The sequence below is a fragment of the Acanthochromis polyacanthus genome, chromosome 5 (genome assembly GCF_021347895.1).
Source record: "Acanthochromis polyacanthus isolate Apoly-LR-REF ecotype Palm Island chromosome 5, KAUST_Apoly_ChrSc, whole genome shotgun sequence".
Classification (NCBI taxonomy): Eukaryota; Metazoa; Chordata; class Actinopteri; family Pomacentridae; genus Acanthochromis; species Acanthochromis polyacanthus.
This window is the reverse complement of record NC_067117.1, coordinates 12,046,219-12,066,427: the sequence shown is the minus strand read 5'-3', so window position 1 is coordinate 12,066,427 and position 20,209 is coordinate 12,046,219. Positions and strand designations below refer to the sequence as shown.

Genomic DNA, 20,209 nt, shown 5'->3' with positions numbered 1-20,209 from the left:
CGGTACTGTAAGTGATAAAAATTTGAAAGCCACTAATAAGTCATTCTCCTCACGACATAAAGAGTGAGATATCTGCTGTAATCCACGACCCAGAATAAATAATACTGAAGGGTTTCAGACTTTACACCCTTTATATCTGTATTACAAGAGATGGTGATGGTTTTTGTTGCTTTTCCTTTGTTGCTTGTAGTCTGATCTCCCCTTTTTCAGGCTTTGCTGTGAAACCCTCTCTGCCTGATAAATTCCCACATCTTCAAAACTCTATAACCCCTCTTTGTAACAAAGTCTGTCTGTGCTATAAATTTGTTATCTTCAATCATAAGCTCGGATAGCCACACATTATCATCAGGGTCTTTTCTCACTAATTTCTGCATAAGGTCGTTTTCTAGTAAATAGACTTTTAATGTGTAAAAGCTGAGCAATTTCCCTTTGAAACCATTTTAAACACCAGATTCTCTGTAGGAATCTGGCAGTCATTGTGGCTTTGAAGTTGAAAATTCTCTTTAACGCAAACTAAAGACAGTGCACTGTTTCAAAAGATTTGCTATATTGTATATTTTCGCCATTTTTTTTTAAACTTTGGTTTATATGAACAATTGGACTTTCCACCAGATCCATGGTTGACTTAAAAACTGCTTTCTAACATGATAAATTTAGTTTTCTCCAATATTATCTCTTCAAACCAGTAGAGCTTATTGGACATGAGGTGAAATTGATTGTTATATGCATCAATACGTTGCCTCAATTCTGTTGAACTTGTAAAAACTTAAATACCTGAAAAAAAAACCCAAACTTTTCAAGCACTACTGAAATAATTGAGCAAGGAATTCAGTCAAACCTAGGAGAAAAACAACGTCTTAAGCTGTGTTTCGGTAAATACGGCTTAATTAAAAGCTACATTTTACCTCTACGGGGAATCTTCTGCCATTTATGCTGTGCTCTGAGCCTGCTGTTCCATTAGTCTGGCCCCAGTGAAACTCCATCTTCTCAGCCTTAAAGCGTCCTGGCAGTCCAGCACCTCTTACAAAGTAGTCATCCTTCAGGAGAACAGCAACTGGAGACAAAGAGGGTAGAAAACGGAATCAAACAAAGAAGGAAAATTAAGCACACTTGTGCAAAGGCAGCAAAAAGGAGATTACTAATCAAAGAACAGAGTCTGCAGAGGCTCAGGTCAGCAGTGTGGCTGTTCATCTTTTTTTTTTTTCCTTCTGCCTATTAATTCAAGATCACAACTTGATTCTCATTATCTAAATCCCCATCATTTTGGGGGGCAGTGACAATTCAACTAACTAATCTCAAAATTACACATTTCAGTTCAAAATATTCCACGCTCATTCGGTTTGTGATCCTGAGATGTTGCAGTTTGTTATCTGTGGACGTCATATACTAATCTCTGCGTTGTCTGTAACAAGATATCACCGCAGTTGCTCTTTGTTTCAGACGCTGAATATCAACCGTCGACTTTCTTTGACATTTTCAGCCCGTTATAAAACCTTGGACAGACACCAATGTGACAAGCCCACTCCGCATTCCTTTTTCTATAACTTGTATGGATTAAACTGAATATTATATAAGCTGTCTAGAACCTACTGTGAAATTAATAAACTGAAAAAAAAAGCGATATTTTCATTAACAGCTGTAAAATCTCACCTATGAGGGAAGTGAAGTGAGACATTTTCCTAACTGGCCACCCACAATTTGACACGGTTTGTTTCTTTAAGACCTATGCGGAGAAGCATTTAATAATTTTCCACTGGTTAACTGTGAGAAGCTGTGGTGAGCAGGTGGAAGCCATTTCATGATTCACAAGGAAGACATTCACTCGACTTCTGATCTTCCACCAGCTAGCTTTTAATACAGCTGTAATGCCACTGCTTATTTGGCAGAATAGCAGGCATTTTTTACATTTTCTCTCATACAAGCTCATTAACAGAGACTGCACTTTTGAAGGGTTCTTCAGTGACATTTAAGTGTGGAAAAAAAATCAGGAAATAAAAGCCTCTTTAGTGACATTTTATGTGCCGCCATTATTTATCTTTGTCAACTGAATGTACTGCAATTGTATTTACAGTAAATGTATTTCATTAGCATAAAGACATGATTTAAATATGAAAAGGCAGGAGTTTATGCACAAATATATTTAGAATATTTTATAGCTTTTGTCAAAAACAGTGACTTTACTACAATTGACTGCTGGGTAGCATGTTTATATGTCAGCACCAGAAAATGTTCAGGCACCAATTAGGCTGCAATGTAAATATAACATTAAGCAGTGAATTTTCAGAGATTATACAGAATGGTAATATTTACAAATTTGCTGTCAAAATGATTTGATTTTATTTCCCTTGGCACCATCTCTAAATATTGAAGGCTGCCATTTTGATTTTCAAATCTGAACTAAATTTGAATGTTAAGAATTCCAAAAAAAAAAACAAAAAACGATTCTGCTTGTTCAGTGGAATGGCAGATTTCCCACCGAGCATACCATTTCTTTTAGGCTTTTCATGTGGGGTGTAGTTAAGCTCCCCAGCGTATTCAATGCAGATTCCTTTTCCGACAACATTCTCTGAACTGCCTATCAGAAGCCTAGGATTCAGAAAGCGAAGCCGTATGAAACGTCTTCCCACTGAGTGAGAATTTTGTCTGCAAAATTAAACTGTGTTGACAGATCAATCAACTTAGATAATCTTACTCTCAAAAAAAAAAAAAAAAAAAGAATACCGATACAAGATGTTGGCGTTTGCATAAAGAGAGCTGGCTGTATCAAAATATAATCACTGGGGAGAAGGAACCATAACGCTGCATATTATTGCCATCTGTCAAAAAAGTTCTAGTGTTTCCAAAGTGTCTAATTTAAGTCAAAAAATATAAGTTGTTATACAGTTTCCACAGTTTACAGTGACCAGCGCTTCCATGCAAGAGGCTTCCCAATTGGAGCAACTTGGGGTTCAGGATCTTGCCCAAGGGCCCCGTGACAGGGCACATTATCGTCCCTTGCTGTCCTGGCTGAGGGTTACATGCTAATGTATAACCCTTTGCCATGTCGACACTGACATCATTAGCCAGATTAGACCTGGCGCTCTGCAGGCTGATCCCTTGCATTACAGGAGGATTTAGTCTGCCTCTGAATAAGGGACAGACACTTTTAATCATATCACAAAGCAAACTAGGGGGATGAGCGCGTGAACAAGCAGATTGACAGTAAACAGATAACGCGATGAACAAGTTGAGCAGAAGGAAAAAAACAAACTCAAAGTAACTCAGACAGATCACAAGTTGACGGATGGCGGGCAGAAAACGAGCGCGAGATCTGGAGAAAAAGAAGGAGACGAGATGATCTGAAGAGAGGAGAACCTCATGTGATGAGGGATGAGCTGAGCCCCTGTCGCGAAGCAAGAAAGAATCTGCCAGCAGTATTAACGTGCCAGTGCCGCTTAAGCTGAAGGCCCACAGCATGAAGGAGAGGAAATGATGCAGGAGATTTCCAAGACTGAGAGCATCAGGTCATAGTGGAAATCAGGCTGCACAAAAAATAACTACCCATCACATTATCATAATTTTGAAACTCCTTTGCAAAAGCACAAAGCATTTACAGAGATGGTAATAAATCCCTGCAACTGCTGTTGTTGAAGTAGTGTAATCCTGAGTGCAACACAAGAAAAGCCAAGAAAAGGGGATGCTGGCTGGCCTTGGGAGTTTCATTAGAAATGCGGCCCTGGGTGTGTTTGAACCCTCCAACAGCAGAGGAGGAATTAGAAGCTAAGCCAAAAAGACCTTGAATCACAGCCTGTGAAAGAAGGGGAGTGTGAGTGAAAGTAAATCCTTGATCAATGCAAATGTCTCTGGGGCCTTCCGATTCCCCATGAATTTGGGTGAGAGTTGTTTGAAATTCTACTGAGAAATGTTTTGTTGAGGAATACTGGCTGAATGGCAGCCAATCAGCCGGATCTCAAATCAGGTCATGGCACAGGGGAATGTCATGAAATCAATCGCAATGAACTTTTAAGATCTGTTCACTCAGTTCTTAATTACAACATTGACTTTTAAATAGTGTGAAGATGTTAATGCCCGTCTGCGGAGGATTTGAACATGCTGACTTCAGCACCCCCTAGTGGCACTGGTGGGTTGAAGACCGCAACAGACAGCATACAAATTCAGCGGATCAGTCTGTAGCTAAAATGCTTAAATTCCGCATCCAGTTTGATAAAATGTTGTGTTTCCCATAAATATGCCAGATATAAGGTCTTGTGTTGCAAAAAAACAAATAAAAAACAATAAATTAGATGCATATTATATGAAACTCACGGTAAAAAAACCAAAAAAAACCCCCAAAAACCTTAAGCTATCCTAGACATTTCTGAGCTTCATACAGACTTATTTTTTAGCCTTCTGACCTGAAACTTCACAATTTTGTTGGACTCTTTTCATAGTGTAGTTTTTGGCCTCGGCAGGCAGCCGTTTTCAGCGAAAAAGCTGTAAAACTGCACTCCACCACCTTCGCCCTAAATAGCAAACAGACACAATTAGTGGCTAGCTGGTGAGCATGGTGGAGTGTTTAGCTCTTACAAGGCTGATGGCTCCTTCAGGAAAACAAACAACAACAAAAAAAAAAGCAAGTCATACAACAGCTTCAGTCTCTCAGAAAGCAACTCAGAAGGAAGAGCACCTTTTCCAACAAGGATGGTAGATGCAGTAGTTGTTGTGCATTCCGAGATGCAACGCAGTAAATGTACAGTATAAACAATCAGGACGACAAAATTTGAAATAATGATTGGAGGACCTGATTCCACCATTCAGACTTGATCAAAAAATAGGGGGGGTGTCTATTTAGCTTGTTAACATTTAATAAATAATGTGAAACACCAGTGAGCAAAAACTAAAATTTATTAATGAATCTATTGACATCTACAACAATGTCTATACCCTGAAGTGGCCTGGGCAACTTAGCAATTAATGACAGTACAGTAAACACTGTTACAAGAATACAAAATATGTAATCAGCTGTAACTTGGCTTCATAAATACTTTATTGCTGGGTGGCATGGTGATAATGTGGCTACCACTGTTGCCTCACAACATAAATGTTCTGGGTTCAAGACCGTATTCAACAGTGTGTTGCATGGTTGTCTTTCTCTTTGTGTTAGTCCTGTGACAATCTGGAAACCTGTCCGGGATAAGCTTCCAACTCAGCCACAGTCAGCTGGGATAGGCTTCAGCTCCCTGCGATCCTCTGTAAATTTAAGTGGGTATAGCTGATGATAGGACAGATGGATGTAATGTATTTATGGCTGCATACGACGACTTAACAGTATGTTATAAAGCATTCATTACATGTCGATATGCTATATAGGGAGATTTATAGTTCGGTGTCAACATTAAAATTCGGTGTGAATATTAAAATTACATTTACTCCAAATGAATGAGCATGATGGTACGCAAATGTTGGAGGTCTAGACAAGCAGCTGTTTGTTAGCAAGTGCACTGCTTCAACATAAAAAGACAAAGTTATGTCAATTTTCACAACTACCTTCCGCTTATTGCAGGTTTAAAGCTGCAGAAAATTAAAGGTTGATCAAGTTAGGTACTCAGTGGTATAACCACAGTTTACTAGGACTGCAACCGTCACATTTTACTCATATATACCGGGCTTTGCAAAAGTTCTGTTACACGGTTTCATGATCTTTAGAGACGTTTACATGTCGGAGTGAAAAATTCCATTAAGTAAACTGAAAGTTCTACTTTATAGGCAGGTGTCCTTAATACAATTTTTTTCCTCCGGTGAAGTTGTATCAAGATGGAAGTCAAAAGAGTTGAGATATCTGCTCTCCTTCATGTTGGCCACAACAAGTCTGACAGAGCCAAGCAGCTGAACATCAGCCTGATGACCGTCCACAGAGTCGTGGAGAGGCTCAAGAATGGTGAAGATCTTTCAGTGATCTTTCAAGAATGGTGAAGACCTGAAAGATCTTCACCATTCTTTAGCCTCTCCGCAACTCTGTGGACGGCCATCCGGCTGATGTTCAGCACAAAGGAGAGCAGATATCTCAACTCTTTTGACTTCCATCTTGATACAACTTCACCGGAGGAAAAAAAAAAATGTATTAAGGACACCTGCCTATAAGGTAGAATTTTCAGTTTATTTAATGGAATTTTTCACTCCGACATGTAAACGTCTCTAAAGATCACGAAACTGAGTGTAACAGAACTTTTGCAAAGCCCGGTATACTGAAGGTTGCATGCTCAAGGCTGTACATTTGATGCCAGAAGCATCCCCTTACATTAGTCTTTCCTCACAGTCCATGAAAATGAATGGCTAAGGAGACCTGGAAAAAGAACATAATATAAAATAGATATAGATATGTATATGGTACTGAATGTTAAAGCTGAACTCAATGTGCAAAATACCACAGCTAAAGTGAGAAAGGGAACAAAATGCATAAATCCATGATGATAGTTGACAGTGGTGTGGTACTGGATGAGCGAACTGCCACTAACAAGCAACTGAGGACCACAGCCCCGTGACAACCACACAGTGAAAACTCTGATGGGCTTAGAAACACAGGAATGTGTGACGACTTAAGTACAATCTAAGAGCAAAAGAGAGTCATGAAAGGAGCAGGAAGGAGGATGAAGCGAACACAAAATATTAAGGATGCAACAAGTCGTGATGTGGAAAACAATAGATGAGAACTTTGAAGGCCAAAGGCTCATTTGGAGAATAACAAATCACATTCAAAGCTAGTTTAAAAACTGTTTTCCAAGAATGTCAAGGACTACTTCCTGTGACGATCAATACCTTACCCCGTCTTCAAATTACAAGCAAAAACCTTCAAGGCTGAAAAACAAAAACTAACAGAAGTGCCAAAAATTCCAGTTCCTCAAATGGCCACTAGGAGCTGGCTCCAAACGTGAGTCAGTCGCTATAGGGCTCATTGTTAAAATGCCCAGTTGTAGAGCAGAAATAAACATGTATACAGCCAGGTGTCGACTGGTTCTGGTCGCTTTAGCAAATTTTGCTGTTTATGACAACTGAACGCTGTTCACACATCTGTTTAAATTGTATTAAGGCTTAAAGTTGTGATAATTAAGGGTTGTTTTGAATGACAAGCGGGTGCAGCGTCACCCAGCTCCGCTCATAAATAATTTCTGGCTCATTTTTGAATCAGCTAGGAGTTCAGCAGAATCAGACACTGCCAAGATGTCCTCAACATTGAGCATCAGAACAGCTGTTTAGGAAACCTAGGGCTGGCATCAGAGGGTTTATGCACTCCACCCTCATTTTGAGTGCTAAAGTCAATCAGATGCAGCCCTAAAAAGGTTGAAGAAAGTTTACACACTGATTTTCACCTTGTTCTCAACTTTGTTTTGCTGGCCATGGCAGCAATTAAAATGAGCTCACCATCCACAGAGAGCTACATTTATCCATCCTTCTATTTGCCCTTAAATTCTTATTTAAACGTCATTTAAGTTAAAAGCGTGTTATACTTTGAAGTACATTTTGTCTTCTTGATTTGATGCTTTCAACAAACCATCAAGCATCTGTTACCCACTCATGCCATCGTAAATCCAAAAGAAAAAGAGTAATGCTTAACTAGTGACGATAAAAAAAGTGACATGAATTTGCTAAATGTTAAACTGACCTCTTTAAAACATTCTTTGTATTGTAACATTTTGTGGTAACGTTCCATTTCACTGATATTCACAGTGCTTAGCAATCTAAAATTCCCTCTGTACTGTATGTGCCCAAAATTACACCCAGCCATGTTATTTCCATCTTTGTAAATAAGCAGCCTGCAGCATTGCTCGGCTGTGTCGGTGGCCTTGGTTGTCATGGAGGCTAACAACTCTCATTATGATCAAGCGCAAAAGATGACACTATTCTCAAACTGTGCCAAAAGCAGAGATCAATTAAGGTCAGGGTTTTCACACCGATGGTCCACAGATTTGATCATTAACACCCCCCCCAAAAAAAAAAAAGCAAACAGACTTTGTAGCAATGGTTTGAAGTAGCAGCTAATCGAGTAAGCCTCAAAATGCATCTGTACACAAGGCATACAGGCTCCATACAAAGAGAATGCTGGAAGACAGAGCAGAGCAGGGGGAGCGTACAATGCTGGCAACAAAGAAAGAATCACTAAAACCACTGATAGATTTTCAAGAATCATGATAGACTGGTACAAGAAAGTGTGACTGTTATGTGCTTCAGTGAAACTGTAGGGAAACAAGTAGGGATGTTTACATTGTCTGTGTGAGGTGCAACACAGAAATGGACAACAAAGGGACGGAAGCATCTGCTATCCGCTCTATAAGACACTCCATAGGGGTTTTTCGGTTGATCCTGTCAGTTCTTTTAAGTACAACATAAAAAAGAAATTCCCTAATTAAAAGATTCACATTTTAATATCTTGGGTGAATAAAATATCTCAGTCTAAGAATTTTTTTTTTAGTACCAACTTATTATTAGTCAATACTGTGAATGGTAATCCTTGTGGAAATTTAATTTTAGGGATGCTTGTAGATAGGATGACAACATGGGGTCTCAGTTTTTGGCTAATCATGCGAATTAAATACTTGGAATATTAATGCATTTCATCACAGTGATACAGAATCCTGCCAGTCCAATACTGCTCCAATGAGGCTTGACTGATTTTTTTTTTCTTGCTGCATTGCCTACAAAAGTGTAGTACAAAGAGAGGTGGGTGTATTAAAGGGAAAGCTGTCTAAAGTAGTGTTGTCTTATAAACAGTGTATAGTCATCACATTGCCATATTGTACAACACTTCAAGTTACAGCTTCACTTAAAATTATTGATAATTAAAAAGCATCCTGGTTGCATTTCATGTCAATACTGCATTTGAAATGGGCTCCACAGACCCACCAAACAGATTCTTGGATGCAAACCTGTCTTTCCAGTGTTCTTCATGGTGGTCTGGTTGGAGGACTCTGTGTTGAACTTGTCAAGCACCAGCTCCTGGTACTCCTCCGAAACTAGAGCTTGTTCATCTGCAATGTCCACAGGTGACTGGTTGTTTGCAGCACATTCTGGGTATAAGGTGGCCCAGCCTCGAGGTCCATGGCTTCCTGCAGAAACAGAGGATACAAGATGTAGACTGAGCCCAGCGTGGAGTAGCTGTCGGCAATCACCCTTGTCTAACCCTCTAACACATGAAATTAGAAACACTGAAAATATTACTGCTCCAGCAGCATGGAGTTAGAGATGGAGGGGGAAAAAAAAGGACAAGGATTCTTTCATATTCATTCAGCTGCGGTGCACTCTAAATCCTCCCACCCCACCCTCCCACAGCTGGGAAAACATGTAAACACAATGAAAATTCATCATCTGGGTACATGCAATTCTGGTGTTAATTGTCCATATACGATAAAAATATCCAAATGGGGCTTATTCCTACAGTGCTGCACAACGTGAAACAGAGCCTAGACCGAGTACAGATTTAATGTGCGGCAATGCTCCGCGAATTAAAAATAATTATAATACATAGACGATTCCAAAGAAAATACTCTACGTTAACGATTCATATGCAGTGCGTGCTGCAACTAACTTCCTGTAGAATCCCCATCCACTGTCTGCTCTTTTAATCCTCTATCCCCTACAGTGGCGCTTTTACAAAGGAATAATCCACAACCGACAGGGGTCCCCTTGATCTCTTCCCGGGTACAATTGGCCAATGCAACAACAAAAGCTGAGGGATCAGGGGAACAAGGAAGCATGCATGGATTTCAACTTTTCTGGGTTAACACAATATTCATGATCCCATTCCCTACAGATATAGGGCAACATTGCTACTGGCTCATGAAAAAGATACGAGAACGTCTCTTTAATAAAACACCCTGGATCAAGGGTGGCTTTATGTCCTACTATGTATAAACACCTTGAAGCTGAAGACACTGTGCTAAAGTCCTTCGAAGAGACAGCATGATTCAGGATTGTTTTAAGATATTCATTGTTTTACTACATCAATCAGGGAACAGCCATAAACATGCACTGTGGGGTGTGCAGGCACATAAACGGGAATCGTTCTATTAATCTCTCCAATGAATATGTCTCTAGGCTCAGAGGCGTGGTGTAAAGGTCAGAAAAGGCTTTGAAATATCTCAGATTTGTCCAGTGACTTAAATGAAGATAAACAACACCTGCAGGATTATGGACTTAAAATGACTGAATTCCACAGAAATGCTAAAATGACTTTGAGCTGCATTTCTAACTAATGACTGCATTAGCAAGCAGGATTAAATTTGTCAGTCATGACTGTCGACTTACCAATACATTTGTACCAGTACAGCCCCAATACTTCATATCCTGAAATGGAGCCCATTATGAACGAATCACTAATACTATAAGGCAAGAGAAAGCTGCTTGCCAATCAAAAATACAGAGAGGATTTACATAAAATAGAGTAACCAATTCCTTTTTTTGTATATATGAACAACATATACACACACATTTATACATATCTATATAGATACACATACAGAGTCAGCCAAAATAATGCATACACACGTATATACACAAAACAATCCCAAAAGGTCTGGATTTACATGTTTTGTTTCTTTTCTTCTTCTACTAAAGTGGAACATTAATATTGCCAAACCAATTATGTTATGTTTGGGTTTTTACGCTAAAAAAAACCCAAAAAAACAAACTCAATATATTTTTTGTGAATTACCGTATTATAACTTCCCAAATATTTATTTCAGTATTCACAGATGGCACTTGGTAGACAGGCTACATTATGTTACCTACACAAGCTCACATTTAACTCAATGTGCAGCTTGCGTGTCTGAATAGTTTTCTAGCAAACACTAGATTTCAGGCTGAAACTGTGTTGGCTACCTGCATACTTACACTGGAAAATATTGTTGATAAAGTGGTCCACACTTGAGGCGGTTGTAAAAATTGCATATGGCTCATTTCCGTCCCATTTATGTTTGCAGAAGATGCATATTCTCTTTGGAACAGCTGTCTAAAGTACAATGCCTCAATGCTGCTTTGAGCCTTTACCACTTCCCTAACTGACAAGGTGCTATGTGGACTACCAACTACTAAGGAAAAAAAACAAAAAAACACTGAAAACTATTCTGTTTCTCCTGCGGGCAATTTCAAGCCCCCCCCCCCTTCTTTTTCCTCTTTCCTCTGGAGTACATCATGGCAGGCGACAAAACCCATTTCAGATGTTAGTGAGATGTATGGTTTCGAAAAACTTGAAATGACATAATGCAGGCCGAAAAAAAAAAAAAACAAGTGAGAAAATAAACAGGCCTAAATATACTGCTGATTAGCATATGCAAGCATAGAGCCAAGATATAAATATCACCAAACGGGCATATTTGTCATTTTATCACATTAGAAACACATGAATGAGCAAAGTGTACTGAACCCACTCAAATGTTTCACAGGCCACTTTTATTCAAAGTGTAACAAAGCGTAAAAAAAAGTATAATCTTTTGCTAATTTTCCATTCAAACACACATTACATCCCATTTACTGCTAGAGAGATAATTCTGCCTTTCAAGAACAGAAAGGGAGGAGCAGCGCTAAAATCAGATAAGTGAGGGTTGCACAGCAGTCGATTAATCTGTCTCATTGCCATCCATCAGAATGACTATAAGCCTAGTGGTTAAGCCTTTCCCACTGCAACCTTGACTCTCTATAAGGCTGGGGTGAAGAAATTAAAAATAAATACTTGTTCTAAAATGCTGGGGATTGATTTATCCGGGACATTACACACCACATTTCCAACTACAGGCAGCATTTGGCTCTGGGAGTGCAGCTCATACACAAGGCAGCATGACACGTGCATTCTGGTGAAAATCGTTGCCATCAGGTGAAATGAGTGAGCTACAATGATGCTGCGGCCTCTCTTCCAGGAATATCTAATTATTAACAGAATTCACCGGTTACCACTGCCCAGAGCAGCAACCCAGCTGGGTTAAACATCTCTGAATCACCGCTCAAATCTGCAATATGTTCAGACTGAAAACGAGTCAATGAAGCGAAATATAATGGCAGCTCAGACTGATTATCAGGCTAGAACAGCTGGTAACCGCACTCACGATTTCATATAGACGTGCGTTTTTTTTGAGCGGGTGGAAAATAAAACAAATATATATATATATATATATATATATATATATATATATATACACACCTTCTGCAATTTCACAACAGCTGCAACTACCTATAAGTAAGATACTGCTCAGTTTTTTTTCCCCCCAATCGTGAATGTCCAGTGGTAGCAAACTGATTGCACATGCCAGCTAACATAATGTGAATAAATGGAATAGTGTGACTACGATGAATAGCAAATCAAGAAGCACTACGGTCATATTTAAAGAGAAGACGGTAACATTTTTCTGATTTGTTTTAGCCTAAAGATAGTAAGATGAAGTATGATTACTTTTCTTGGCTTTTACTGTTCCTCGGCGTGCTTTATACATTGTTGATATTTGTTGTATACGTTATCATTTCTGAAGTGCGTGAAGCTGACATTTTTCTAACAAATTTACCTTGCTGTACAAAGGGAATCAAATGCACAGCGTATTTATACACTTACAAAAAAAAATGGTAGGAAGGAAGTGTCTAAATACACAGTATTGACTGATTCATCTGGTCGGCTGTGTTTGTCTTGTGTTCTTTCAGGATTCACACAACATTGCATTTTTATGTGCATTCTGTATGCAATAAACACTGTACTGCAAACAAATGTGACGGCAAACACCTCCGAAAACAACAAATAGCCACACAGCTGTCGGTATAATAGATACTGAAAGAGCCTCGCCATTTTAAAACCAAATGGATTCTTGCAGGCTTAATTCTGAAATCTTCAAATGCCTGAATCTATCCACTTTGAATCACAAAAATCGTAGTTCCTACAGATCTATAAGTCTGCATTCTGGTGCATTTTTAGAGTTCCAAGCAATGAATTGCCAAACTGTGTATATGCCGGATGGAAAATAAATTGCCTGATATTTTCAGTGTTCTCACACCCTTTAATCTGTTTTTATCAATGACAACACAAGTTTGATAATGAAAGCTCACATCTACATCGAGATTTCACAGGAATTCAATCATTCCTTCATTAAGTTATTTATTATCTATGCTAGGAGCAGAATGGGTGTTGTTTGCAACGTTCTTCCTCCTTCGTTTCGTTAATCCGAGCCGTCCTGGGCTTACCGCTGTATGATGTGACACCACTCTCTCCTATCTACTTGTTTTAAGTAAAACAAGAACATGTTTCTCTCAATCTGGCACTTTCAATTCCAGGCGTCATCCCATTAACCTTGGGATAAACAACCGTGCCTGTGCTACCATGGCAATGCTGACAGAATGGCGATTGCCTTGTCATTTCCGTTTTGTCCCTTGCAGTGAAAGCATGCATGCTGTATGCCGGCTGGCAGATCTCCCAGGATTGGCACACGAGCACTTGCAAAAATCTACGCTGATCAGTCCATATGTATGAGTAGCACTGACAACAAAACACGGCCAGCGGATAGAAGCCACAGTTTCAGCTCTGAGAAGGGTCACGATGGTTGTATACATGGAGTAGTGGTAAGTAAGATCAAAGCCATGTGTATGCTGCACAGTCCCTTCAGTGAATGCAGTAAGCATCAGATAACATTTTGAACAACATTCCTGCTGTCACTTTCAATATGCTGATAACACTCCAGATGGCGGAGACACACACACTGCAGCACTGGGGAGTATCAAATGTCCAGGTTAGACAACTGATGAGCTCGATGCTTGTATGATGTTTAGACAGGCCAGAAGGGTGGGCTTAGTTAGTAATCAGTCAGCTGCTGACAAGCAAATGACAGATCCTGTTTTTTTTGTTTGTTTGGCTTTTTTTGGTCATCCAATAACACAAAGAAATGCTGCAGTTACAGAAGCTTGAATGAAAATGGTGTAATTCACCCTGCAAGAAGCTGCATGAGATGGCAGAATTCAGCAAAACGCCCTAAGAATAGGCCCAGTGTGGAAAAAGAACCAGTTCATTAATTCAGATCGAAAACAAAGTCCCAGCTTAGTCAAATATATTTGGAAGAGAAAACTAATTATAACCCAAGTGTCACTTACATCTTACAGTCTGATTACTTGGTTGAACTTTGGCCTACTTGTCATGATTGTGCACGCCGTCAGTTTATTCTGTGCAATAATGGATCATCAGCAGCACTATGAGTGCCCTTGCTTTCAATTTGGCCTCCAAGTTAAATGGACTAGAAACAAAAATAATACTTTAGTATGTGCCAATTGCCAGAGGAATGGCAACAACATCCAAGTAAAGACTGTAGATTTCCTTTGAAAAGGTACAACAAACAAGTGTTTTTTTTCTAACCTGGCTGACATTATGTTTGGTATTCATGCAGATTTGCATTGGCAAAAGATTTTTAGAATGCATTTAATTTTGACAAATCCCTTTGCTAAAACACTCATGGCAATAACAGGGAATAACTTGCCATGCCCTGTGTTGTATAAGCTTCTCTAATAATGAAATTAAGTAAACATACCATCAATCATTGCTGCATGTGCACCCTTTAAGATAAAATGTCAAGAGATCAATATCAGTACATTACTGATGTTTAACAAGTATTTGAATACTGTGAATTAGCATTTTAACATTTACTAATTGTTGCCAAAAACACGAAGTGTAGCATAGACCATCAATCATTTCTTAGGTATAGTGCAGGTCTGGACTGAAGAGATGGACCAACTGGGCGACAGACCAAAGCTGTCATCCACAGACTCGTGCCGCTGGTAAAGCATTTGCTCATCCATTTTTCTCAGATAATTTGATTTAAACATCGTGTCTCAAACATACGTCAATGTCCTCCATTACCAAGATACAGCAGACGCATTCAGAGCAGCGTAAACTAATTTAAATATGAATTTTCCACATTGTATTGGACTGTTTTCCCCATGTAGAGTAAATCCATTCTCATATATTCAAAATCGACTCTTAGGTATGGTGAGTCCAAGGCCCTAGTCTGTCACACCGCGAGCATATTACAGTCCAATCTTCAGTAAACTGCAATACCAGAGCTCCTTTGCACAAAACAAACCAACAGACTTCATCCCTTCGTTCCACTGTCTCTGTGTCACGTAGATCTCTTTACATGCTTCCTGGCAGCTCTGTGGTCTAATGGCTGAGATGTGACGAGGGAAAAGGAGAGAGCTCAGAGCACAGCTGAATCAACGGAGGGGAGAAGAAAGCAGATTCAGTTTACTGAACGATGGGGATTGTTTAACAATAAAGATACGGGCTCCCACTGCAGCGGCATAAGGAACCAGGGGTGGTCTGCTATTCATTGTCATTTCTTGGATTCACTAATGCCTGCAGTGGGGGCTCAGTCTAGCACCTTTATTTTCAATGCAAGTGAGATTCTGGGTGTCAGTTTAAGACACTGAAACCCACGCAAGAAGCCTCTTGGGAAAAAAATAAATAAATAAAATAAAAACAAAAACAAACAGGGAATATTCACCCCAGCCTTCAGATTGTAAATGATCCTGAATACATTTGAAACTGTACCAGACTGCATGCAATTACAATCAAAGTGAAGAAACTCATCCTGGCAAAACTGGGGCAGCCAATTTTGGTGACTGACTGTTCCCAAGTCTAAATGGGGTCATGCTGCCAAAACTACAAAGTGTTACACCAGAGTGAGATAAGTGACTAAACAACAGTTCGAACAAAGATGGAGCCCATTTGTGCTGCCATTACTGTACTGTCATACAGTCATGGCATATGCTAAAGGAAAACAGCTCTGTGAGAACTTCTCCCATGTCCACAGGTACCTGTACGAGTGGAAACGCTCAGGTAATTAAATAACAATTGCAATAATTAGAGTTAGATCACGTGTGTGTGATTTTGCATCCATGAGGAACTGTACTTTCAAAGAATTTTCTTGTCAGATCCCTTTGCTGGCCAATCTACATAAGACAACTCAATTATCGGTGAACCGTGAAGGTAAAACCATAATGCCCTCCGTGGGCGTCAGCAGACTTCAAAGACGAGTGAGGAAAAATGCGATGAACAGTGAATAATTTCAACCCTGGAATCATAAAACGAGAAAATAATTGCAGCGTCTGCCTCCATTCTTTTAAAACCTTTTTTCTCAACAATGACCAATATTCACATCTTGGAGTGAGATCTAAAACAAGTACTTGACATACTAGTGCTGGTTGCGAGAATGAAAAGAAGGCATCTGGGGGTCACTATGGGGTACAGAGAAGATGATGCATGAGTGAGTCTTTAGTTACACTTCACCAAATGAAATGTGCATTTATTTGACCTTGTCAACCCCGTGATGAACAAAGAGGTGGAGGCAAGCGAGTACACCAAAAATAATGTCTTTATTCACAGTGCTATAGTGATGCTGCCACAACCGTGAAAATGAATAAGCCTGAGAAAGTTAATAAAGATGACAAGTTGGTCTGCTGAGAACAAAAGTGGAAAATTCGTCCCCAACAAGTAGGAGAGCCACGGTTTTTTAAGCTAGCTTCTAAAAATAAATGTCACCACAACAGTGCATTTAGTTTTCCCCAAAAGCTAATCAGTGACGGGGTATAATTTTCTCCCGCACCTTATTTAATACTGGTGATACATGAAATCATGCATCATCAGTTCTCCGAGGTGGTCTATAATCAGAGTGTATCGAGTCATATTACAATAATGAAACAGTGCAACAACAAAAACTGCAAACTGGTTACACAATTTACATGAGGAATGAAGAAGAAGGGTGTCATTCTGAGCAGGATTAGGCTGTGTTTGGATTAAATCAAGTAATTACAATTTTGCAGATATTATTTATATGTATCTCACTGTGATGTGCAAAGGGGTTTTAATAAATAATTTCATGCTATCTTGCATTCAATGGCACAGCATCAGAGTGTGTTAAAAAAAAAGCTGCTTGACCAAGCTTACGACCCCCAAACTGCTGTTAAAGCATGAAAGCAAGAAATAAAGCGGCGAGGAAGTAATTTAAGTTTTCAATTATAGATTTAATCTTAGTTTAGGTTGAGCTGTTTTTCATGATACATTCACAGCTCGAGATATTCTTGAAGTTCAATGTGCAAAATGCAATTTCTTAAAGTAATATTAATGGAACATTATAGTTCCTGAACACAGTATTCATTAGGCGTGTACCAGTGCATAAAACTCACAGCTCAGAATGTAACTTGGTTTTGATATGTTTCTGATACAGCAGAGAGGGAAGTAAAAACACATTTCATATATGTAAAAATATATATATATATATATTTAGACCACTATTCTTCTGCTGAAACGCTGCATACCGTCAAGAAAGGACTCTGTTCGTCACTCACAAGTATGGAATAAATAAAATAAAAATGTCCACTACAACAAGTGCAGCATATTCAATATTTGCTGAAATTGAGCATTAAAGCAGCTGCAGTGCAATTTCAGCTCTAAAGACTGCGGAAATTTGAAAAAATAACAGATGATAGTTGGCTGTAACAAACACTGTGAGCCAGTCATGACGGACAACTGACTCCAGCTAAGTCTAGTCAATCCAGAGATCACATTTACAAGACGGATAGAGAAAATAAATGGCTCTGTAAACTGATCTGAGCTTGCTCTCTCTCTCTTGCGCTCTGTTAGTCGACAAGATATTATTTCTGGATACAAAATATGCAGCCGGAGAAGTCGAGTGAACAGGAATTGTCATTCATTCAGTCTGTCCCTTGCCAGGTAGCCGATGCTAGCTAGCCAGCTGTCTGCAGGTATTAAGCTGATGTCTTGTCAACACAAACTGTGCAGGTGAACTACTGAGCACACTTTCAAGATCTGTCCTGTTTGTGCTCAAAGTGATCATTAAAGACGACATCAGTACCAGATGTGCAGTGCATGGGATAGCATTTTTTATTTTTATTTTTTAAAATATGCCATCTTTTAGCCCAGGAGAAAAAATAATTGGTGAACGGTTTTATGACAGAAAAATGCATTTACAATTCAGCCTTTAATGTGCGCTTCATATAATTTTAGATTCAAAGAAACAACACCGCTCCCATGCTTTGATTTTATAAATGAAAATGAAAGTGGGAGATCAGTCCCAACATGCAGACCTACTGAAGCTTGATCATTTCTTCACTGTATGTCAAGGTCAGTTAATTGTAAAATCTCAATATTTCTGCTAAAAACGGGACAAACATGCCTCATTATCGTCCAATCATTTGGTCCAGAACAGTATCAGCTTCCTTGAGTTAGTGCAGACAACAAATGTGGCAGGTGATTAAAAGTCTAGCTGTTCCGAGAGATAGCAGGTAGGCGGTACAGATAAGATAACTCTCACCCACAAGAGTAAAGATCCAATGTATCATCAGATCCACTGGATCATCATTAATCTGTTACTATCGCAACTATCGAAATGAAAGTGCTTCAGAGTCATTTGGAAGTTGTAGTCCCCTTTGCCAATGCTGTAAGTCACTTACTGACCTCTGTTATTTCAGTTCAAATTGTTTTTATACAACAACAGGGAGCCAGTTACTTTGTGATGACTGATATGATCAGACAAATACGTTTTGTTAACCGATTCTGTCCTTTTAGTTTGAATTATGAGCTACATTTTCAGACATCTGGCTCTTTTCTCTGGTGGTCCGAAGAGGTACTTCACAAAGATATGAATCTGTTTTATCATCCTTCAGGATGTGCATTCGTCTTTCATCCTCTACATTTACAGCCAAAGTCACCATTATGCCTCCTGCAGATACAACCACAGACTTTACTGTGCTGCTGTCTAACTGCAATGGAGGTTGTAGGCCAAACTAATTTCTTGTACAGTAACAGTCCTCAAGCACAAACAAGCTTTCTGCCACTGCAGTGGCCACAGAGTGCTTTGGATTTTACTTGAATTTTCTCAAAAGCTTTGCTCTTGTTAAAAAGAAAAAAAAGGCAGTTTTTCAGAGATTGGAACACACTCCTGCAAGTTGACCAAAAAGGATTAGCCAGAATGGTCATCTCAATAAAAGCTATAAAGCAAACCTGTGTCCAGACAAATCTTTTTCTTCTGTGAGCAGTTTCTCAAGCATTGCATGGCAATCTAATGACCAATTAGCAGGACTGAAGCCAAATGTTCCAAAGACAGAAGTGAAGGTCAAACGACTTTTCTCCAGAGAAGTTAATAATCACAACCTAGAAAGTGATGAGGCCATAACACAGTTATAATAAAAGAGGTTCTGTTAAAGCCCGTTCACAAGTCCAGCCAATTTACCTGAAACTAGACCTGAGTGTGACAGACTTTTTTCTTTTGAATTATTCCTGCCAACTATTTTTAATGGAAAATAGCTAAAGCCTGTGTTAAAATTCATAAGGTGGGGGGTCACAGACACTACAATAAAGTCACTCTTGCAAATCTATGTATTGTGAGAAATACTAAACTGTAGCTTGCTACGATAAAACAATCTAGAATAAAAACAAAGGGGAAATTCAGTGATTGGTCGACTGAATATGCTGCTACTCTCCTCCACTCACATTCAGTCGAGAAAGCCACCACCTCACGAAAGCACAATCGCTGAAAAAAAAAAAAAAAAAAAAAAAAAGGTCCAATTCTAGCAAGAAAGTCACGAAGCTGGCGACAAAGCTGACCCTTATTAACCTGCCATGCTGTCCACCACCGTGTTTCCAACAGAAAATTACAAAAATGCTATAGTATTACATGACGACTATCAGAGGACAAAAAAAAAAAAAAAAAAAATGATGAAAAGCAAAGTCTTGATACAACCCAGCTAGATGAATACTTTGTATTCTGCTTTCTTGTAGAGTAACATTATCTTCCTGTGATACGTTAGAAGAACTGACATTAACTGACGGGTACCGGCGAGCATTCAACCACCACCAGACACTGAAGAGAGCAGCTTTTAGGTTGCCAGTTCGCAGTTAAAAAAATAAATTAAAAAAAGATAGCGTGATGTGTGCCTAATGTTAACAATCTATGCTGGAGACTGGTCCTATCTGTCAAACAAAAAAACTGCTTATTTTTGATTCCTTTAAGGGTTGGGCAAATTCCAGGAAGCAACTAAATTAGAGAGCGACTGCAAGAGGCCTTCAACTGCTGTACCAATCTTAGGAGAAAATCTGAGAATTTGCCTAGTATGATAAATAATTTTCATTACTTGAATAATTCAACCAAGCAGCAACTTTAATAGAATTAGCATAGTTCCAATAACTAAAAAGAAGCTG

General features: G+C 39.1%; 1 protein-coding gene across 1 annotated transcript in view; it reads right to left on the bottom strand.

The window, feature by feature from the left end:
- The window catches only part of ca16b (carbonic anhydrase XVI b), a 106,138-nt gene that overhangs the window by 45,604 nt on the left and 40,325 nt on the right, over positions 1 to 20,209 (bottom strand). The window contains exons 3-4 of the mRNA XM_022189272.2: positions 8,901 to 9,080; positions 906 to 1,054 (exon numbers count right to left, since the gene is read on the bottom strand). Coding sequence (XP_022044964.1) covers positions 906 to 1,054; positions 8,901 to 9,080 — 329 coding nt within the window. The remainder of the gene's footprint in view (positions 1 to 905; positions 1,055 to 8,900; positions 9,081 to 20,209) is intronic.